Consider the following 24105-nt stretch of genomic DNA (forward strand, 5'->3'; position numbering starts at 1 on the left):
GCTCCTGGTGAGGATGCATATGGCTGACACAAGGAGCAAAGTGTAGACACACACAAGCGAAGTAATTACTGTGCTGGCAGTATGCCGACTTAAGTTAGGTTGACTTAATTTTGTAGTGTAGACATGGCCTGACTTTCGAGTTCATTTTGTCTGAATAAACCCAGTCCCCAGTAAGGGTGGTGATTGGATGAGCAAGCATGTGGAATCTGTAAAAGAGCCTGGAGGACAGAATAAAGATCAGGGCAATGCAGAGGCACTCCAGTCACAAGGTGGTATGAGGGCAGCCTAGTCATTTATGGGGCCCTGATTGGAGGCCCTTGGTGCTATAGTAGTAGTACTACTACTATTAATTTTGTGCAGGCAATTACGCTGTGCATGCAAATACCAATTTGCATGTGAACTTGTGGTAACTACATCCGCGAACTACCTGATTTTTAGAAAATCGGAACAAGTTGAAAGCCCTAATGTATTTTGGGGCTGGGAAAATAGTTAAAAACAGGAGACCTTTCTGCAGATTTCATATACAAAGCTTATCACTCGATCTGGGAGAAAGCTACATTATCCACTATCATTATTTTATTATATTAAAGTCTAGTTAGAATCAGGACTTCATTGTACTAGGTGATGCACAAACACATATGAAGACAGGTTTCCTGCTGCAAAGATATTTTAAAAGGTACAAAAACCTAGACTTCTTAAAGGCTTTTTCAAGGCCATAAATTCTTCCATCAGATAGAACTTTCATAAACAAAATGTCAGTTCCTCTTTTTTTTGTGTTGTTTATGATGTCAAGTTGCTAATCTTGCATAAAGTTCTTCTCCAGCTAAAGGGTGTTGGCTGAAGCAACTCCCACATGCCAAAACTGTGTTCTGTTGCAGTAGATCTTAATTTCAATCAGCTGATGAAACAAATGTGTATTAAAGTGGGAGGATTAGACAGCTCATCATGATGAGTTCTACATCTTCTTCCTTCTCTTTGTAGTTTAACTATAGACTAACAAGAGTTGGTCCTTTGTTTCTTGTGCCATCAATCAGCCACTGACCCAAAATCTGAGCCTTCTCTTCCTCTCACCCCTAGATGGTAGGAAAGGGCAAAGATTTATTTTAATTAGAGAATTTAATGAATTTACCCCTAACTCTTGTTGTTGAATTACAGAGCAAAATAAGTGAATTTTGGTCTTTGAAAAGTTACTACAAAAATTACTTCATTATTTGCCAAAATATACTAGTTTACTTTTAACAGTTAAATATGAGAATGCAAAGGTATATACCCTAGAAAAATATTCAATACAATAAAATTAATGACTGAAACATTAAAGATAAACAGAATTGCATAAGCTGTCTTACATAAGTTGTTTTTTAAAAAAGCATTAGATATACAAGATAAAGGACTACAACAAATTGATGCAACTCCAGGTGGGAAGCCCTATTTGAAAATAAATTATTTCTATAACTTTTATAACAGATATATGTATACTTACTATAACCCATAACCTGTTTAATACATTGGGCCAGATCCTCAGATGTTGTAAATTAGTTGATTCAACATATAAATCAAACAAAAATGATATCCTCATCCATGACTGCAGAATCCCCATCCCAAAAGGAGAAAGGTGAAACCAACACTAGGCACGATGTATGCACATTAGCTATTATGCTTGTGGTGTTTACTATTTGCTATTAAGTCATCATAACAGACAATATATAATAATTAAGCACAAAAAGAGAGACAAAACTCTGCTGAAAAATTGCATGAGACAGAAGGGAGAAAGAGGGGGAGATAGGAAGAAATGGTGTACTGTTTGATTCACATAACCCTCATATGTTGATTTTTAATTTAATGTTAAAGGATAGCTAACTAACCAATGTTCATTAATAAATGTGCAAAGACCTTAACCCAGGTTCTTTATGCTCAGCTTGGATATTAGTGAAGACTTCAAGCTGAAATATGTAAATCCCATTTTTCATAGTACTGTTTCTCTTCTTTCATTATATGGAATAAAGAGTCTTAATTTTTATACTGCAAGTGAACCAATGTTTTATTTTTATTTTATTGAGAGTGGCAGTTCTATCCCAAATGGTGGTTTTGTATATTGGAGTTCAGATATATTGGAAATTAGGAATATCAATACGATGCGTGTCCTATTAAATTCTTCTATAAGTAAACATTCTAGAAGACATCTGATTTTATACGCAAGCTTACTTTCACAATACCTGGGTCACATTTTTTTGGATTCATAGACAAATGTTCAGTAAAATCCCTCAACAGAAAAACAATTGGAGTCAGTGACTGGACACCAGGAATGAACTTGGCCCTAAATCTTTTTTAAACAACCTCCTTATATCTGGCAACATCTGAAAGACAACAAGAAATAGTTGTTAATCACTAGATTTTATGTTGGTCTGGAATCAAAAGAACAAATACTACTTATGATATATGCAGGGATGAAAGAAAGCAAAATTCCGGGTGTACTGACTCACTGCTTTGCTTATTTATACTGTAAAGTGAGCTAAGAGATGGTGCAAGGAGCTGCCAGGAGAGGCAGAACAGCAATTATAGTTGCTGCACTTTTGACAAAGAGCGTTATTAATCATAACTGAAGAATTACAGTTCAGAATTACGCATATGATATGTATCGCTGCTTTTAAAAATACATTGGGCCATATTTGTTTACTGGTTTAGCTGACATGAAAAACAGCAGAGTGCCCTGCTGTGGAAAATGGGGACATAGGGTTGTAGCAATAAGTGACCATAGCTTCACTTATGAGTGGCCACTGTTAGAGGTAATAATAGCATTCAAATGATGATTGCTGTCTTAACATTTTTATCAGTCTTATGAGTACAGATTGAATATTGTGCCACAACAGCAAATCTCTTCCATTATCTTGTCTCACAAATGATGAACTCTGCTGTAGATTTTGGAGTGGAAGGCCCTTCTACATCCTTTTCTGCTGCTCATTTTTTTAGCTTTTAGAAAAACTTAGGAAAACATCCTCCTCCATTAGCCAAAAAAAGAAACAAATGGTTTTCTACAACAAACATAACCTCTAGTACAAAAGGGCACTTAATACTGTAACTAAGAAGGAAGTTACAGACAAAATTCCTGTTAATAAGAATGAGAGTTCTGTGGATAACTCAATTTTTTTTTCATTGCTTTGAAAATCTTAGCTCTGTCAAGTGCTTCCTGTGGGATACGCAACATCTCCTAAATCCTTGCTCCTTTTGTTCTCTCCTCTTGGCTGCATGGATTACTATCAGAACATTCATCTCTCTTTCAGGCTTCAGAAGACTAGCTTGACCAGGCTCAGAGACATTGCTTGAGGACTTTGAGTTGAGGAGCTTGTAAGTCAGGGTTCCTGAGGTAAAGGCCTCTTAAACAGTTATTTCAATCCGTTTGACTGTTCTTTCATGTCTCTGAAGGCTCTCTAAGCTACTCCTAGCTACAATTAATATTCATCATAAAATCATCATCGGTATGTATTAGTAATAATACGACCTTTATCTTGTGGGACCCGAAAGCAACTAGTAAGCTTATAGGGTGACGGTGCATCAGTCTGGAGCATCAGAGGATGATACATATATATGTTTGAGATTTTATACAATATTTTACTATCCTGTGCACTAACTTGCAAGAAAAGGGGACAGGGCCATCTGGTTATTGAATGTGAAAAGGGAGCTCCAGAGAAAGTATTCTGGAATGAGAAATTCAGTGGAACATACATTCTTTCCTATGGAGTGAAGTTTTAGGCTATTGACTCCCAAACAATCAACAGAGAACTTACTGGTGATCTATCCCTAAAGAGCAAGCTGGTCACACGATGCTGGCTCTCTTCCTTGACACCGACCCCCAAACTGTATTTAAAATAGCTACAAATATATTAAAATGATTGCCTAATATCACTTTTCTATATAAGCAATTGCTGTAGTAGCCAGAGGTTGTTATGTGAATGGGTGAGAAGGTGATCCCTATGATTACAAATGGGAAGTACTCTGCAACATAGTAGAAAGTTTTGCAAACCCCTTACTTTTGGCATAGAATTTGAGTGATTTAACTGGCTGTGACTTGGTAGCAGATAACTGAATGATTACACTCCCCCTTCCCTTCAACCCAACCTGGAAACACATTAGGACACCAAAGGGGAAGTGTAGGTGGACTCACATCAGGAATCAAATTAATTCATTTTGCTTTATTACAGCTGCAGGAAATGTTCAACCAAGGCTGATGACAACGAGTATATAAAGGGATTATTCTGTACAAATATACATAGACTCCTATTTGAAAATATGGTGGTTGTCTCTATTGGAAACTGTGGTGTTTTGAAAGTTGTGTTAAAATTATGATTTATTACTTTAAATTATCAAAGGTCTTCAAATTTCCTACTCCTTCTTGCCCCTATGGGTCTTTGTAATGAAGCATGAGATCTGGGCCTGGCAGTAGCCAGACCAAGGTAAGCTGTGGTCTGTTTTTGAGAGCAGTCTGCTTTGTCTCTCTTTGGTTTGTGAACGTGTTACTATTCTGAATTCCAAGAAATAAAGTTATGTTCCATTTTCCAGCAAGAGTATTTTTATGTTTCTCTAACATCTCTCTGTGTAAGCTGTGCCTGTAACAAAAATTAGTTTAGGCCATGAATGATAAGTCATGTTAACACTGTATTTTAGGCTTTCCTTCACTCGACCTATTTTCATTATTTAATACTAACTCCTTCCTTGTCACCCTGATAGTGGCATCAATGGTACAGTCTGTTTTTAACAGAAGGGGAATGGGCGATACCACTACCCCCTTTCCAGCGCCTTTAAAGGCTAAAATTACTATTCCCACTCTGGAGCGAACAACTCTAAACTCGTGGGAAACTGGGGTTGTTCCCCTCCAGGTCGCTGTGGCTCTGCCGGCGGCGGTGGCTCCCCGCTCCCGGCCGAGCTGGCAGCCTGCCCGCGGAGGGGCGCGGCCGCTCCCTGCTGCGGGGTCAGGTGAGCCGCTGCCGCTCCCAGGCGTGTCCAGCCCTGGGCGCTGCCCGCGCGGCTACTAATCCCCGCCCCGGCCCAGCTCGCCCGCACTTGCTGCCCCGCGTCCCAGCTGCCGCTCCCGCTCCGCCGTGCCCAGCTCCCCGGCTCGGGGTGGGCGCCCCGCGGGCAGCATGTACGGCGGCCAGCAGCAGTTGCAGCCCCAGGCGCTGCCCCCGCACCTGCAGCACCAGCGGCCCCAGCCCTGCTACCACACGCTGCCTCTGCCGCACCACCGGCCCCGGCCGTGCCCCGAGCCGCTGCCGTGCTACGAGCCGCCTCCCCTGCAGAGCCGGCCCCGGCCGTGCCACCAGCCCCTGCAGAGCCGGCCCCGGCCGTGCCCCGAGCCGCTGCCGTGCTACGAGCCGCCTCCCCTGCAGAGCCGGCCCCGGCCGTGCCCCGAGCCGCTGCCGTGCCCCGACCCGCCGCCCTTGCAGAGCCGGCCCCGGCCGTGCCCCGAGCCGCTGCCGAGCTGGCCCCAGCAGTGCCCGGAGCCGCCTCCCTTGCAGAGCCGGCCCCGGCCGTGCCCCGAGCCGCTGCCGAGCTGGCCCCAGCAGTGCCCCGAGCCGCTGCCCAAGCCATGCCCCGAGCTGCGGCCCCTGCCCTGTCCGGAGCCGCTGCCCCACCAGCATCAGGACGGCAACGTGGTGTACGAGCGGGTGAGGACCTATAGCTGCCCCGGCGGCAAGCGGGTGCAGGTGCTGGAGCTCCCTCCGTGCTCCCCCAGGCCGGTGTCCCCGCTGGAGAACGCGCCAGGCCACCAGCATGTCATCTGGAGCTGCGACCCGCCTCAGCAGGTACACGGGCCTTTCTCCCCTCCCGCCCTCGGGACTTGGCCGGGGGCTCGTTCGGCTCCCCTCCTGCTGTGCTTCTGTGGACGTGGACCTCGGCTACTTCCTGCTGGGGTGGCTGTGCGGGGGGCGGGGGGGGGGGTTCATTGACTAGTTACAGAGTGTTTGTGTGTGTGGGGGGGGATGATTGATTAGTTACAATGTGGGGGGAGGCACTGACTGGTTACACTGTGGGTGGGGTCACTGATGCACCGGCTCTTTTACACAACTGTTGCTGAGAGACTGGCGAACCCTTGACATTCAAAATCCCTGTATATGGCTGGACTTCCTGAAGTGAGTCATACAAGGGCTACTATGCTTTTAAACAAATTTGCAAACTGCATAGGAGAGTATTTTCTTTTCTGGCATTCACCAGCGGCATGTTCAGCTTTCACCATAGAGCTATTGACATATAGAGAAAAGATAACCTAGAAAAGAGTTCTGTATATTTGTGACAGCTTTATGAATGTGGTGTAAACAGGACTGATTAATGTATGAGCACTGACGATTATCTGCAGCGGAGAACTGTAAAAGGTGAAATCATTAGGTTTAAAAGTGTTTTGCAACCAGTCCTGGGATTTCTATTGTTGTTCTTATATAAGAAACATATATATCATTTTTGTACTGTTAAGATAAACAGATTATGAATTGGATAGATGAACCTTATAAAAGCTAGGGACTGCTTTTGGAATGAGATCAAAACCAAATAGTACTTTAAGATATCTTTTTGTGTTTCAGTAGTAATTTTTATTATATTAATTACATTGTAAGTATTAAAGAAAAGCATAAATTTTATCTTTACACAGGGCATTGCTGAAATTATGCTAAGCAACCTGTTTATTATCTATGTGTGAAAAGCTATATATAACGCTAATGAAAATCATAAAAAACCTGGATTGTGAAAATACAACTTAAATTCCACTTTTTTCTATTTTTGAATGGATGAACTACATTTGTTTTTGTTCAAGCTTTCTTTAGTAATTCCTATGTACTATTGTTGACTACAGGGCAGACCCATAACTAGCTATTTTTGCGCCCGAGGCAAGAATATAAAAGAGCGCCCTCCCCCCTCCATATAATTTCATAGTAGTTACTTTGTAAAAAAAGAAAAATACATAAATAACAAGAATAATAATGATAATAGAACGTTTATTTTAATAATAAATTCCATGTACAAAATCAACTAATACATATAAGGTGTGCATCATAGTGCATGTAACATACTAGAACCCCTGCTGGCTCACTGCTCGCCTCTTTTCCCACCCGCTTGCCCCCGACCTGCCGCTCGTCCCCCCAAGTATAAAGCCTCATTCAAAGACCCAGGCATCACTATATTACTGCACACAGCAGTCAATCAATGCAGTTGTAGATAAATCTCTGCATTATGCATTTTTGTATAACTTTTTATGACTTTGTATTGAATGTTGGTAATATGTTATAGCGGACCCCTAAGGTAGTATAATTAAGGTAAAAGAAAAATGTCTCTTTGCTAGAAGTAGAATAAGATCTTCCCCCTACTTTGTAATCAATTGCCCTGTTGAATGAATGAGGTGTGACTGAGGAAGGCATGGAAGGCAGGCACCTCCAGACAGCTGCAACCCTTGGAGAGGGTCTGGGAGCCAGACCAAGGACAATCAAACTTGTCAAGTGGGCTGACTAGAGAAGAGCAGAACTGATGGCCTCGGGGGTTAGGAGCAAGCACCTTCCTTTGGGAACACCCTCTCTCAGCCCAGAGAAAAGCAGCAAAAAGGACCAACAGACACAGTCCCAGATTTTGAATCTGGGAGATTTGCCCCCCTCCATCCACCGACTCACCTCCTCACCCCCCTCTGAGTATCAGGGGTGGCAGGTTTGTAGAAATGGTGGTGCTGATGCCCAGAATGCTCAGAGCCCCCCACGCCCCCTGAACTCTACCCCCCACCTGCGTAAGGCTCTGCAAGGGAGTTTGGGTGGGTGAGGAGGTCTGGGGTGCAGGCCCTGGGTTGGGGCAGGGGATTGGGGTGTAGGACAGTTGAGAGGTTGGGCTCTGGGATGGAGTCTGGGGTGCAGGCTCTGGGATGGAGTTTGGGTGCTGGGTACAGGCTCTGGGCTGGGGCACAGGGTGGGGGTGCAGGATGGGTGGAGGGGTGCAGGCTCTGGGAGGGAGTGTGGGGGCAGGAGAGTGTGTGTGGGAAGAGGTGGGGGTGCAGGCTCTGGGACGGAGTTTGGGTGCTGGGTGCAGGCTCTGGGCTGGGGCAGGGCCTCTGGGTGCAGGAGGGGTTGAGGGGTGCAGGCTCTGGGACAAAGTTTGGGTGCTGGGTACAGGCTCCGGGCTGGGGCACGGGGTGGGGTGCAGGATGGGTGGAGGGGTGCAGGCTCTGGGAGGGAATGCGGAGGGCTGGGCACAGGCTCTGGGACAGAGTTTGGGGGACGGAGAGAGGATGAAGGCTCTGGGAGGGGATGATGGGTGCTGGGGTGGGGGGGGACTGCCATCACATATGGCTTCCTTCCTTCCTTCCCTGCTGCCCCTCGCCATAGCCTCACTGGGGGTGGGGGTTGGGGCTGCCCCTTGCCCAGTGTTTGCAGGAGTGGTGGCTGGGACGGGGGGGAAATCACAGGGTCAAACACTCACCGAAGCCCCAGCAGCTGCTCAGGTGAGTGAGGTCCACTTCAGATGATCCTGTAGTGTCTCCCACTGGAAGCCCCTTCGGCGTCTCCTCCAGGTGGGTGCCGTGGGAGGGGAGGGCTGTGTGCCTCATTTCCCCCCCCCCCTTCCCCTCCAGACATGCAGCAGCCTGCTGCCCTGGCATCTGTTGCTATAGGCAACAGCAGCCGGGAGAGCCGCACACAGCTTTCCTTCTGGCAGGGATGCTCCAGGACTTTTCTGCGCCCCTCAGCTTTGCGCGCCTGAGGCAAGTGCCTCACTCACCTTGCCCTTGTTACGGCACTGCTACAGGGCTACAAACAAATAAACCGCCACAACATTTCAGTTCAACACAATTCAATAAGGACAAATGCAAAGTACTCCACTTAGGAAGGAACAATCAGTTGCACACATACAAAATGGGAAATTACTGCTTAGGAAGGAATACTGCGGAAATGGATCTGGGGGTCATAGTGGACTTCAAGCTAAATATGAGTCAACAGTGTAACACACTGCTGCAAAAAAAAAGCGAACATCATTCTGGGATGCATTAGCAGGAGTGTTGTAAAAAATAGCATGAGAAGTAATTCTTCCGCTCTACTGCACGCTGATTAGGCCTCAACTGGAGTGTTGTGTCCAGTTCTGGGTGCCACATTTCAGGAAAGATGTGGACAAATTGGAGAAAGCCCAGAGAAGAGCAACAAAAATGATTAAAGGTCTAGAAAACATGTCCTGTGAGGGAAGATTGAAAAATTGGGTTTTAGTATGGAAAAGAGAAGATGTGAGAGGGTTCATAACAGTTTTCAAGTACATAAAAGGATGTTACAAGGAGGAGGGGGAAAATTATTCTTCTTAACCTCTGAGGATAGGACAAGAAGCTTGCCGCAAGGGAAGTGTAGGTTGGACATTAGGAAAAACTTCCTAACTGTCAGGGTGGTTAAGCACTGGAATAAATGGCCTAGGGAGGTTGTGGAATCTCCATCATTGGAGATTTTTAAGAGCAGGTTAGATAAAGACCTGTCAGGAATGATAATACTTAGTCCTGCCATGAGTGCAGAGGACTGGACTAGATGACTTCTCAAGGTCCCTTCCAGTCCTATGATTCTATGATCTTGCAGATATTCCATTCTGTTACAAAATTTTCTGCATCTCTCTGTGTCCCAATAGAATAAAAAATGGTGTTTTTGAAATGTATCACCCCTATTTTTGTAATCATTATATTTAAGTGCATCTTTTTATTTTATTTGTGGCTTTTGATTCTTTTGATACAAAAAAGTTTAATACATACAATATATAAAAAAGAATAGGGACTACTGAAAAAACATTAGTTCTAGAACCCATCTTAAATGAACTATAACAAGAAGCTTTATTTAAAAACTTACAGAGTAAATGAAACTGTAAAGGAATTCTACTTGAAATTGAAAATGCACAAATCAATTTAAATAAATCAGACTATTAGCTGTAGCCCTCTTTCCAGAAAAGTTGATTATAAAAAAATAGGAGAACAGATACCAGCATGATATTAGATAAAGACCAGTAGGTCTTTAATTAGATCAAAGTGTGGAGGAAAGATGTAGTTTTTATTGTGGAGCTAAACTGATTTAAATATTTTGTAGTGCATGCCAATATATATAATAAAGAAGCAGATGCCTTCTTAATTTATAGCTATATTTCGAACAGCACAGTAGCATAGAGTGATACTACACAGCAAGTATTAGTTATCCCTTCAACCTTCTTTTCTCACTACTTCAGCAAATACATCCATTTTCTGTGGAAATGCTGTGTCTTATCTTTTACAAAAGCAAAGTTAATATTTGTTGATATTAGCGACAGAAGTTCATGGAGCTGCAATAAAATTTTGTTTCATAATTTCTTTGTACTGCTGATGAGATGTTACTAAAAGTGAAATGTCTCCCCTGTTGTGAATTTGTTCTGTTTGTGTAATTTCTTATTGTGGATTGTTTAATCTATCTATTGTGATTTCACTTAGTAGAATATCTGTCATTGCTGTGGGAGAGGGCTTTTGTAAACTCTGGAAAACAGTGCATTTTACCAACAGTGGATGTAATATGTATATAATGCTGAACACCCTCAGCTCTGCGTGAATGAGTGTGCTCACACCTTCCTGGATCATTTTACTAATATTTGAGTTTCAAAGAGTTTTAGATGTCATCCTGTTCCGAATGTTTATGGCATTGGGATACATCTTTGATCATCTCATTTTTAACGAACTTGCAGATTTGTGTTAGACCTAAAAGTCTTTGGGCCTGATTGTACAGTCTTTACTCAGGCAAAACTCTCATTGACTTCAGTGGGACTTTTTCCTGCGCAAGTCTTGCAGGATCAGGATGGTCTGGTATGAAGTGTGGCAATTATCTCAAGTATCTGTTTATGCCTGTGCATAAACTCATAACATAGATACAGCATGTGTGTGATTTTTTTTATTTTATTTTTTTATTCTACCTTATTTCATTTTATTCATGGGTAAGAATTACGTAAGTGTGATTCTAAGAGTGATTGGAAAAAAAGATTTCAGTGCTTACAAAATTAATGTTAATTTTTTTCTGGGTAATTTCTAATTGTAATCCTTCTGTTGTCATAGAACTCATAGCAAGTGAACTATTTTTCATTTGGAGCATAGGATTAAGCTAAATAGGAATTTAGCTTAAAATAAAGAGAGCCCCTCTTCATAAATTGCTTGCTCTTTGACAGGTAGTTCACGAATAGTTTAGATTGGAATTTGTAAGAACTGACTAATTTTAGCTGCCTCACCATATGTATGATGTAAAGTGATTTCAATCTGAATATATATTTGGCTAATTCCAGAGGCAGCTACAGACTGCTTCCTATCCCACGTAATCATAATATCTTTTATAATTATTCACAACAAAATCATAGAATATCCATGGTGTGCAGGTAGATATTTAGCCATGAATGTTGGGGATGGATTGGATGGAATATTTCAGATTGTGATTATAAATAGTGTTGCAAATAAATTCTCACAGGATTTTTGCACCAAATATTTGAATATGTTGGTTAACTAAATACATGTGTAAAAGCCCAATCCCACAAACACAGATGTACAGTACTTGAATAACTGCAGTGGGACTACTTCCATGAGTGAAATTACTTGCGTACATCAATGTTTGCAGAATCTGGTCAAAAATGTTCAGGTTACCCTTAAATTTAGAAAATGTGTCCCTAGGGAAATATAGAATAGTTCAATTTTTACTGATTAATTTTTTACCTAGTCAGCTTTCAAGTGTAGAAATTAAAGCTAAAGTAGGTGCCTCTTAGTCCAAAAGTGTAAATAACTTGTTTGGGTACAAGAGAATAGATCCAGGGGTGCCTAAATGTGAACTTGTTGGGTCAGATCCTACCCTCTTCAGGTCTGCTTTCTGTCACTCCTGATAGTGCAAAGCAGAGTTAAATCCAGTTTAAGCAGCTAGCTGAAGATTCCTCTTGCATAGGGGATTCCTCCCTTTATAGCCCATAGTGTTCAGGGACATAGCTAAGAAAAGGAGGTGGTGTGTATGAAGCACCGTACTGCTCTGACAATGCCTGGCTGCTGGAATGGCCGGTTGCACCTATGGTTGCCAATTTTGGTTGGATGTATTCCTGGAGATTTCATCACATGACATCTTTTATTAATGATTACTCTTTAATTCCTGGAGACTCCAGGCCAGTCCTGTAGGGTTGGCAAACTTATTTGTACCTGATACATAGGCACGTCTGGTGCATATTTAAATAAGTTTCTAAAAATATTGTATTATGCTCAAAAGACCATAGCAAAACTCAAACTGTGTTTTAATACAGCTAAATGTAAAGTTATACGAGTAGGAATAGAGAATGTAGGCCATACTTACAGGATAGGGGGCTCTGTCCTGGGAAGTAGTAATTCTGAAAAAGACCTGGTGATCAGGGTGGATAGCTCCCAGTGTGACACTGGCCAAAAGGGTTATAATGACTCCCAGTGTCTCAGTGGCCAAAAGGGCTATAATGCAATCCAATACTGTGTTCAGTTCTTGGTGTCAAGAATTCAAGAAGGATGTTTTGTAAACTGGAGAGTGCTCAGAAAAGAGCCGTGAGAATGATTAAAGGAATGGGAACATACCTTATAGGGATAGACTCCAGTCTGTTCAGTTTAAGAACGAGAGAAGGTGAAGTGGTGACTTGATCCCAGTCTGTAAGTACCTACATGAGGAACAAATCTGTGTTAATGGGTTATTCGATCTAGCAGACAAAAGTATGACAAGATCCAGTGGCAGGAAGTTGAAGCTATACAGCTTCAGACTGGAAATAAGGTATACTTTTTATGACTGTGCGGGTAATTAACCTTTGGAACAATTTACTAAGGGTTGTGGAGGATTCTCCATCACTGGCAATTTTTAAATCTGCATGGGATGTTTTTCAAGAAGATATGCTCTCTTTTTTTAGGGAATTTTTATGACCTGCATTATGCAGGAAATCAGACAATTACAGTGTACCCTTCTGGCCTCAGAATCTGTTTCTATGTCTCAAATGGGAGAAGTATATATAGGATGCAAACTAATAATACAACCCTTATAAAAATTACACAAGTGTCTGTGCATGTAATTTCAACTTCAATATTTTAGACATTTAAAATTGTTTAGACAACATTAACTACTATTCGGGAAAGTTCACTTACCTATCAAAGCCTTGAAGATGCATTTGAGATGAGCATATTGTTTCTAATGTTAATTTAACTTTAAAACATCTCAAATGATGTTTTGGAAAGTGGATAGAAGAATGGTGTTCCTGGACTAAGTATCTTGATGGATGATCAAGTTTTGCAATAGGCGGATATTAATGGGATCAATAGGAATTGGATCAGGCATCATCTATGGTTTGTAATAGAAACACTAAGAACACTTAACTATAGTGGCACACACTTCTCTCCATAATTCTGCAGTACAATAATTGTCAAATTTGACTTTTGTATACTGTTAAAATAACTTTTTAAAGTAATGTACTTAGGGTATTAGGTAGGAATTTTGGTGTTCTTGGATATATCTCTTAACAGTAATCATATTAACTTTTAAACTATTTTAATACCTATCTGTCTGATTCACTTAAAAAAATGACCTTACAGAAAAGTACTTTACCAGATAGAAAGTGATAGACTTTGTATAGGCTTTCTAAACCATCGTATAGAATTTTTAATAGAAAATATATCCTGCTACAGCATTCTATAGGATAGTTTATAGATTATTGGTTCCCCCTCCACTTTTTTTTTTTATTTAGAAAGGATATCATTCTCTATTAAATTACCATATTTAGGATTGCTGAGAAATTTCTATAGAACTCTATTGATTTCATCCCTATTATGCTCTCTAGACTACAGGACTTTTCCCTCCAAATCTCCTGTGTTTTGCTTCATGGAAGCTGAGGAAAACTTTATTTTTGTGGCATCTACAGTTTTTCATAGACTCCCACAATGTGAATGACTTTTTTCAAAAATTGAATTTGATATGACCTTGAAAAATTATTTAAGACTGAACAAAAGAGTATAATACTCAGTAATAATATGTGTTTCAACAGGTAAACATTTGTAAAATCCCTGTCTTCATAGTACAATATCCTGCTATAGGGCTGTATTTTCATATAAGTGAATGTGCAGATTTTCACGATGTGCTCACAGCTATGTGCCTTGTTTGTGTATGCACTTTGATTATGTATTCAAATTGTGTTATTGCCAGTACAAATTATTATAATTTTTGTGCACAATTATCTAGTTTCCATTACTAGTGGTGATGTGTGTGAGCATATTAAATATATTATTGTTTAAGCTAACTTTTTTCAAAATCAGGCCTATGAGGGTTGTTGTTATAATTAATAATAAAAAGACTATCGAGCAAAGAAAATTCCTTTTTGTGTCTTTAGCTCCAGTTTATGAAATGAAGAATTTTAATCCTGAACAAATTTAAGGAAAACTTTGACAAGCAAGTATTAACGCTGCTTGTCAGAACTTTACAAGTGGCATTTAGACAGAATTCTATGCTGAGAATTAGGAGGCAAGAGTTCCCCTTCTGCCACTGACTGTGCTTTGTGATCATAGGCAAGTCAGCTAAATTCTCTGTACTTCAGTGACCCTGTCTGTAAAATAGAGATATATGCCCAAAGTTGTAATGTGCATTGAAATCTAGAGATGAAAATGTTAAGTATTAATTAATATGCAGTTCTTTACTACACAGTGTAGTTGTAGCTGTGTCAGTCCTGGGATATTAGAGAGGTAAGGTGGTATTTTTTAGAAGTTGGTCCAATAAAAGATATTACTTCACCCACCTTGTCTCTCCATGTAGTATTGTAGACATATTAGAAAACATTAAGTGTGTCAAACAAACAAGAAGCTCCTACCCTGAAACAATTGAGGTTCTAAATTGCTGACCCAGTAGATTGCTTAACTTTAACCATGTACCATAGTCATATTGAAGTCAGTGGGACTATTTCTGTGCCTAAAGTTAAGTATGTGCTTAAGTGTTTGCTGAATCAGGCTCTAAAGGCACAGAAAGGTCAGACGCGGAGTGAGTTGTGGTTTCTACAGCTGGAATACTGGTCATAAACTTTTGGAAGGTGGAGAGGAAGGATGTTTAATAAACATTAATTTAGGAGGTTTCTCAAACTCAAGTGTCAGCAAGTGAGAAGGCGTGTAGTTGGAAGTGGATGAAAGAAACAAAAGAAGTGGTTGGCAAGAATTTTGGAAGGAGTATAAAGAGTGACAGGGAGAGTAGGTGGAATTTAATGTATGTTCATTCCCCTACATGGGGAAGTATATAATTCTTTTGGAGGCTGAGTTGTCCAATTGGAAATGCAGGGGACTAGAAGTAAGAACTCTTGTGAAGAATAGGTCTCTCTCCTATTGACTTTGTGCAGATTGCTTAATTTCTGCACATCTCAGTTTATCCAGTTATCACATAGGTATACCTACTTCACATCGATGTTCTGAACCTTAATTGAGTTCTCGGATAAAAAGTGATATAGAAATATTATATTGTTGCTACTGCTGATTGGCCAAGAGGATTCTCTTGTATGATAGTTTAAAAAAATACTTCTGGATAGATTCTGTATGTTCATTAAGGACATAAAAGATAATGAATGGGTATGTGGGCATGTGGGGGTGTATAAATCAAACATTTCTACTATAGCATTTACTCTGTCAGTGAATCAGTGTTTGCCATTATGATTATTCTTATGTATACTTTGATTACATTACAGAGTAAGAAAATTTGGAAATGGATAATGTCTTTTATGATCTATTTGACTGTATTGCCTTGTCACAGATGAAAGCAGCTACTTTATTAATATGTTGTTCTTAGTATTTGTTTGCTGTATCCATCCTTTAATTTACTCTTTCCTGTTTGAGATTGTGGGCCAAATGCTACGCTGTGTCAGATCAGGGTATATTTGGAATAATTCTATTGATTTTAATGAGGTTGTGTGAGGAGTCTTTCAAGGCAAATTGCACCTGGATTACGTGAAGGAGTTGATAAATATTTGAAGTTGTTTACTGTATTTACTATAGATCTCATTTTGCTATTTGGTTTGAATGAACCCTGCTTGGAGTACAGTTTGTAAGTATTAAAATCCTAGTCATGATTTCTGAAGAGTGACTAGAACATGAAATAACAAGAAAGGGGCTAAGGGCTCAGTCCTGCAAACCCTTATGTGAAGAGTTCGTACTTGAGTAAGTGAAGGTTTGCAGGGTCAAGATCCTTTGAGGTGCCGAGCACCCTCAACACCTATTGATGCCAGTGGAATATTAGCCAATGCTATGATGTGTCTGTTTTGTTTGGGACCAACAGCCAAAGAATTAACCCCCCTCCTCCCAGTTCCCAAATTTAGTAGATTAACATGGAGGAGGAGTGACAATTAGAGAACCAGATTATTAAAAAAAAAAAAATTGCCTAGAAATGAACAAGACTTTCAATCTCACAGTCTGATGCTTATAACAGATTTTTCTTTTACTTTTCATGATCTCTTCTGAGTGTTCTTGTTTCTCTGGATAGCGGGATGAATTCTGTTCTCAGTTTACATTGGTGTAAATAGGAATAACTCTACTGAAGGCTACAGAGTTACAATTTACCCCAATTTAATTGATGACAGAATCTAGTTCATTATCTCTGTTCAGAGGTAGAGTTCTTATCTGTCATGATTTTATTTCTTTGATCATATTGTATAGTGATAAATTAACTATTGTATTTGCAAACTGTTAGGTCATTGGTTAGCAGAATTTATAAATCTGTTGCTGGAATTCTTATTTCTGATTTTTTTAAAAATATTTTTTTTAAAATGGCAACATTCATATTTAAGATACCCTTCAGATACGTTTTGCTTGCCTTGTATATATTCTTTGTAGTTTTTGATTTTTATCTGAACCAGCAGTGCTCTGGTGTCATTACACATTCACCACATTAGTGGGGAGATCTCTTCCTATCATTTCTTAATTAAAGGCATGAGTCTGCAACCTACATTCAGATGGAAAATTGCACTTAATCCTCTGAATTAGTCCCATATTCAAGACCTCATAGAATTTGGCCCAAACAGTACAGAATTCAACACTGGTTCCCATTCCACAATTTGTCTGTTTATTTAGTGATTTTTTTTTTTTTTTTACAGTCTGTTAGAATCTCATTGCAACAAATTTCCTTGGTTGAGTAGTTGAATGAAATAATTATAATGGGGGAACCAAACCAAAACAAAAACCCATGAAGTCACCTTAACACATATTAAAGAAACCTTAGAGGGCAAAACCACAATCTTTTCTGCTTGCCAGTTCATGTTTAAATTTATCGTCCCAAGTTTAATAGTATGGGGCCCAAACCTGCTTGGTTACATTGGTGCAAGTCCAAGGCCCAATCTTGTCACTGAAAATTTGTCCAACAATGGGATGTTCTCCATGCCGACCTCTATCTCTTGCAAGAAAGGAATTCAATTGCCCCCTGGCACTGCAGGTTTTCCTTGGTACATTGTACGAAGGGGAGAGCTGAGGGGAAGAGGTACATCATTTTATCCCTATTCACCAATTCGAGTTTTAAGCGGAAATGTAATATAACCTGAGGCTGTTACATTTTTCCCCCACCCACTGTACTGTGATGGGAATCACTCTTTGAGAGGAGAGGGTTCCGGGAACAGCTGCTGGCTGCAGAAGTCCTGGCAACATAGCCCCACTGGAGCTGCAGTGGCAGGGAACGAAGAGCTTGTGCTGGGGACTTGAAGCTGGTGTGGAGGCACAGGGTTTTTGTGTGACTCCAGCCTGTTCTGCAGGTGTGGGCAGAAGTGCAGGCAAATGCCACCTCTCTGACAGAACAAGTGAGGAGCAATTTCAACAAGCAGAACCTCATGGAGACTTCTCATTTTGTCCCCTCCTTCAGGCTGTCTAAGGGTATGTCTACACTACCCACTGGATCGGCAGGCAGCGATCGATCCAGCAGGGATAGATTTATCGCGTCTAGACTAAACGCGATAAATTGACCCCCTAGCACTTTCCCATCGACTCCTGCGCAGGCAGAGTCGACGGGGGAGCGGCAGCAGTTGATTCACCGCGGTGAAGACACCACGGTAAGTCGATCTAAGTACGTTGACTTCAGCTACGTTATTCACGTAGCTGAAGTTGTATAACTTGGATCGATTCTCACCCCCCGCCCCACCAGTGTAGACCAGGGCTAAGGAGGTGATCGGGCCACATGTTTAAGTCAGAGGCATTGCTATGAATATAAATGGGTGTAACTGGGTACATGCTTTGAGGTAAAAAACAGAGTCTACGTATCTTGAAAGTGAACACAGATTTGTGAAAGTAACACATCCCCCTGAGCTCTAAATATATTATTATACGTAGAGTCTAGAATTTTTCCTTAAATCTTAGAAGGTGGGAGATGTATTCTACCTTAATCGTCTCCTGGTCTTTATACCTATGAGAATGCTTCAGTACTTTTACTAGCATAAAATAGTTTTACAAGTTACAAGCACAGTTGTCAAGTTTCACGTGGTAAATAAGCATCCCAACTTTCACAATAAGTAAAAAATCAGGCTAATCCCATTTCAAAACAAGGCCAAAACAAGCCAACCCCTAAGAACCCCAACACTTTATGTGACTAGATCCCCCTGGCGTGCAGTCTGGGACTGTGGTGGGCCTGCTGTGCACCCCTGACTGTCTCCTCGCCTTTGCTCCTGCTTACCGGGAGCCGACTGGAGAAAAAAAACCCAAAAAAACGCAACAAGCTACAAGCCCAACAAGCTACAAGACAAAAACTAGCCAATAAGCAACTCACAAGCCAATTAAGCCAAAGACAAGCCCAATTTCTGCATTTTTTTTTGCATGTTTGGCATGTCTGGTTACAAATGAGAGAGCTTAATAGCATGAGTTATGTATTCCAAAGCCCTGAGGCAATGGATTTAGTTTAGGCAGGTTTGAAGGCTCTGTAACAGATTATTTACTTTAAATATAATCCAGTTTCTTAAAAGGATACATTTTTTCAATGCATCACACTACAGTATGTACCTCTGAATAATAATAATAAAAAAAACCCTTTTCCCGATTGTTTATTTGTATTACCACAGTTCATAGGAGTGGCCCAGGACTTCTTGCCCAGGGCTCTGTGCAAACACAACAAAAAAGAAGCTCCCTGCCTCAGAGAGGCAATCTCAACCTAAGTAATTATCTTAAGCCAAAGACTGAGAAACAAAACTACATATCTATAAAGTGTGCAGTCTTTGGGAAGTGAAATTAGTGTGAAGAAATCAATCACATGTTAATTTGTAGGTGTTTCAGTTTGTAGTCCAGATCCTTTAAAAATTAGGATAATTTGGAAACATGGTTATGCTTTATAAGCTATATATCATTTCTTTTGAATGTTGTGTATTCATATAAGGAGTCCTTTTGACTTCAGTAGGATTACTTGCATGATGAAAGTTTGCAGGATCAGGCCCTAATTATGCAAAGGGGAGAAAATGTGATCAAGACTATGACAAGTCTTCAACAGTACTCATAACTTTGACATTCTCTAATTACTATAATTGATGCTTAGCTAGAGTAGAGTCTTTTCTACTTTGATTTCTTTTTCCTGGTGTTACGATTCATGCTTTAGGAGGAGGATTGAAAAACTGCTGCAGGCTGTTTATTACAGTACAACACAGATGTGGGAGTTCCAAACTGGATATCTGACCTACTTTGGAATTGCTCTTATCCAGTGATGAATGCCTCCTTGATTTAAAATTTTGATAACCGCAACAAAGATCTTCCTGGCATTGCTGAGTTGTTAGGGGAGGAAGTGACCATGACCTGTGAGTTATTCCTGCTGTTCTATAACAGTTAACTAACAAAAGACCCAATCCTCAAACTGATCTCCGTGGGAATTCTGCTTACTTGAGGAATATGATGATGTTGTAGCCATGTTTGTATCATAATATTAGAGACACAAGATGCACGAAGTAATATCTTTACATAGAATCATAGAATTCAAGATCAGAAGGGACCATTATGATCATCTAGTCTGACCTCCTGCAAGATGCAGGCCAGGCCACTGCCAATCTACCCTGGACAGCCATACCCTCTGGAAAAAGGTTAAGAATATCATATCATTGACCCATTGTACTATTTACCAGTGTGGCACTATCATACTATCTCCTCCATAAACTTATCTAGCTTAATCTTAAAGTCATCTGATGGTTAGAAACCTTCATCCAGTTTTTATTGGATCAGCTTCTGCTGGTGAGAGAGACAAGCTTTTGAGTTTACACAGAGCTCTTCTTCCGATTTGGAACTCTGTGTAGCTCGAAAGCTTTTTTTCTCTCTCTGTGTCTCTCTCAACAACGGAAATTGGTCCAATAAAATATATTACCTCACCCACCTTGTGTCTCTACTTGAGGAATGTAGATTTGGGCTGTAGCTCTGTCCGTGATGTTGTTAATGTTGCTGGTGCACACATGGAATTCAAGTTGTCAATTTATGTGTATGCTACACTAGAAGAAGAAGTGGAAACAAATACTTGCCAAATGAAAGCAAACACAATTGGTAGGAATTTTTTTTTAATTATAGAATTAGAGAATGAAAATGATCGAATTAAAAGGAGACACTTCTCCTGGGAACATCTTATTTCACAGTTGTCATTGCACTATCCTCTGAAGCACTTGGGGCCGTCAGGTATGGGATACTAGGGTAGGTGGTCTAGTGGTCTGATCTGGCAATTCTTATGTTCCAGTTATTTCACTATTTAAATAAAATACAGATTTTCTTTGCTTCTCATCTCAAAAGGGAAGCACTGAGAAAACAATAAATAATGTATTTACAGTGCTTTTCATTTGTAGAGATGAGTACTGTATGGGTCATATCTTTAGCTAGTATAAATTGGTGCAGCTCATTGGAGTTATACTGATTTACACTAGCTGAAGCTTTGTCCCATTAAGTCCGCATAAGCTTATTTCTTACGCACATTTTGCAGACAAGGCACAGAGGCTAACTCCATTGGTGTGTTACGTGCAAATGAAAGAACTGAAAAAAAGAAAACGTTAGCACTGAGCATTCTAATTTTGCCCAGCAGATGATTGCCCCTGCCCCCAAGTCTTCTGTATAATGTGGGGAAATGTGCACAATGCTCAATAATGCTAAAAAACCTAATTACCTGCATGAAACCAAGCACTGGTGATTGGGGGTGAAAGCAGATGTGCACTAGTGTGGCAATAGGACCTAGATGTTTTAGCATGAGCACAATGTGTGTAGCCATTTTCATTATTTAAAGACCACCCTAAAGTACTGCTTAACCCAAATATGTGGAAGAGTTGTGTTTAGGATAAAGAATGTCTGTGGCTGACTCTCATGAGTGACTGCCGCAGACATAGAAATGCTACTTCTTTACATTAAACAGCATCTCCCACAACCAGTTCTTTAAAATATGCTGGACACAGTATTGTTGCTAGCTCAGAAGCCTGGGAACCCTCAACATATTTTTGTATTAGCTCAGAAAAGGAAGGAAGATCTTGTTGGTAAAACACTGGATTAGGACTGGAGATCCATGTTCTATTAATGGCGTTGGCACAGAATTTTGTTATGACTTTGGACAAGATGCATAGGTCCAGATTTTCAAAAGTGCCCTTTTGCTGGGTGCCCAAGTTTAGTCACTGCAATGTAAGCCCAGGGTTTGAACTCAGGTTCAAACCTAATCCTCCTTCCAGCTACACATGCATTGCACTAACTCAGGCTCCCAGGATCCCACCACAGGGATGGATAGTCTGAGCCTGAGTCAAATTTGGATGCAGGGTTCAAGCCCTTTTGGACTAGTGCTCTGGGAAGGCACCAAAAGTATCCCACAATCCCACAAGCAAACTTACTTTCTTCTCTGGATAGTCAGGTTTTGTGGATAGCCAAATTTTCCCACACTGCACCACAAAGGGCTAGAGTGGCCGTTTTGAGAGGGTGCTAGGAAGTCTGGGATATGAGTGGTTGAACTCAGGCCTGCATAATGCAATGTAGATGTTGGAGCCCCGGTTTGGGGCCACATGTTCAACAATTCCTAACCTGGTGTAGATACTCTAGATTAACAAACCCAGAGACTGCTAACCCTGGGTTTACATTGCAGTGTAGACATAGCCTATACAAACACTTAGTTCACGGTATGCTAGGGGGTAAATCTGCCTTGTGTTAGCCTGCTACACACTAGCTGTCCATGTGGACCGTGCCATCATGCACTAAAAGTTCCAAAGGGCGTGCTGATCTACTTGTAAGAGGGGTAGATCAGAGCGTGCTGTGGAGCATGGACAGCTAGTGTGCACCAGGCTAGTGTGAGGTAGATTTACAGCCCGGCGTCCCATGAAATGGGTGTTTATATAGATAAACCCAGTGACCAGTCAATACTTGGATCCATCTGTGTTATGCTTTTTGTTTCTGCCTTGCTTTCCCGCTCCAAGCTGCTCTGAGGAACCAAAATCAGACTTCCTTCTGCTGAGGCAATACGTCTCCATGCTGTATTTCGTTTCCTTCCTCTTACTTATATATCTGTGCTCTGCTCTGGTCTACTCTGAACAGTTGTCATCTTTTTAACACGTGTGTTTTAGGTCAGTTTCTCTCCTACAGAATTGATTTAGCACTTTAAACTGTGCAAAGACAGGCAGATTATATCAATGATAATAATAATGAGCCCAATCTTGTATACTCTCTAAGGGCTTGATCCAAGGCTCACAGAAGTCAGTGGGAGTCTTTTGTTGACTTCAGTGGAAACAAGCTGAGCCCCATTGATTCAACTCACTTCCTTATGGAGCTCAAATTCTGATTCCAAGGCCAGAAGAGACCATTGTGATCATCTAGTCAGACCTCCTGTATAACACAGGCCAGAGAACTTGCCCCAAATAATTCTTAGAGGAAAATATTCAATCTTGATTTAAAAATTGTCAGGCTGGAGGATCCACCAGGACCCTTGGTAAACTGTTCTAATGGTTAATTACTCTCACTGTTAAAAATGTATGCCTTATTTCCTCCAGTATACATTTTTTTAGCTTCAGTTTCCAGCCATTTGATTGTTATGCCTTTCTCTGTTATATTGCAGAGCTCATTATTAAATATTTGTTCCCCATGTAAAATTAACATGACCTTTTAGTGTCTCAGCTACTACTTCAATGTACACAGTACTGTATCATGCCTAAATATGTTGCTCTTGTCCTTTCGTTTGAAAAAAAAAAACAACCCCACAGGGCCGCCCGGGGGGCAAGAGGGGCAATTTGCCCCAGGCCCCGGGCTCTGCAGGGGCCCACAAGAGAACGGGTGAGGCTCCCGCCCCAGCCCCGGCCCGACCCTGCCTCCGCCCCTCTCCTGGAGCCTCAGCGCATCCAGGAGTGTCCCTGAACGGCAGCGCAGCGTGGCTCCGGCGGGACCCCTGAGCTCCGCCCCCCTCACAGCCGCGTGGTAAGGGGGTGGAGCTGCGAGCTCCGGGCCGAGCGGAGGGAACTCAGGCCCCACTGGAGCTCGCAGTCCCGCCCCCTTACCACGCGGCTCTGAGCGGGGAGGAGCTCAGGAGCCCGGTTGCAGCTGTCGAGGGAAGCTACGGGATATGAAGCGCTGAGGCTCCGGGTGAGGGGGGAGCTGGGGGTAAGGGGCTGGGGCCGGGGGGGTTGGATACGGGGCAGGGAGTCCCGGGGACAGGGAGGGGGCAGAGGTTGGGGGGGCGGTCAGGGGACAGGGAATGGGGGGGTTGGCTTGTGGGCGTTCCAGGGGTCTGTCAGGACTCAGCAGGGGGGTGGATAGGGGTCGGGGCAGTCAGGGGACAGGGTGCAGGGGTGGGGTCCCGGGGTGGTGGTGTTGAGTCTCTGGGGGACGGTGAGGGGGCAAGGAGCAGGATGGGTCGGGGATTCTGAGGGGGGTGGGCAGTTGGGGGGCAGGAAGTGGAGGGGTCAGATAGGGGGCAGGGCCAGGCTGTTTGGGAGGCACAGTCTTCCCTACCCTAAAGCTCATTCAGCAGTTTGAGGCTTGCAGAAGAGCCAAGCTGTTAGCTTTTCCATTAGGGCTACCATCCCTTTCACTTCTCAAATGCCAAATTATAGTCTATATTTAATTTCAGTGCCATAGGGAGATTCATGTCAGGGGAGGGTAGCTTCATTTAAAATTAGCCACTGGGGGAGGGATCACATGAGAAGAGCAATATCCTA

The 24105-nt window shown here is 41.8% G+C and overlaps 1 protein-coding gene and 1 long non-coding RNA gene across 2 annotated transcripts in view; one reads left to right on the top strand and one right to left on the bottom strand.

Annotated features, from left to right (window-relative positions):
• Nucleotides 1–733: 733 nt before the first annotated feature.
• LOC120372586 lies at nt 734–3894 on the bottom strand. The gene is made up of 3 exons (XR_005585055.1): nt 3783–3894; nt 2214–2354; nt 734–1073 (listed from the first exon to the last, which is right to left on the bottom strand). It is a non-coding gene; the product is annotated as an uncharacterized LOC120372586 (long non-coding RNA).
• Nucleotides 3895–5043: 1149 nt separating this feature from the next.
• Nucleotides 5044–24105, top strand: part of POF1B (POF1B actin binding protein) — a 50557-nt gene continuing 31495 nt past the window's right edge. The window contains exon 1 of the mRNA XM_039489829.1: nt 5044–5798. Coding sequence (XP_039345763.1) covers nt 5136–5798 — 663 coding nt within the window. The 5' untranslated portion in view covers nt 5044–5135. The remainder of the gene's footprint in view (nt 5799–24105) is intronic.

Source organism: Mauremys reevesii, linkage group 9, assembly GCF_016161935.1.
Source record: "Mauremys reevesii isolate NIE-2019 linkage group 9, ASM1616193v1, whole genome shotgun sequence".
NCBI lineage: Eukaryota > Metazoa > Chordata > Testudines > Geoemydidae > Mauremys > Mauremys reevesii.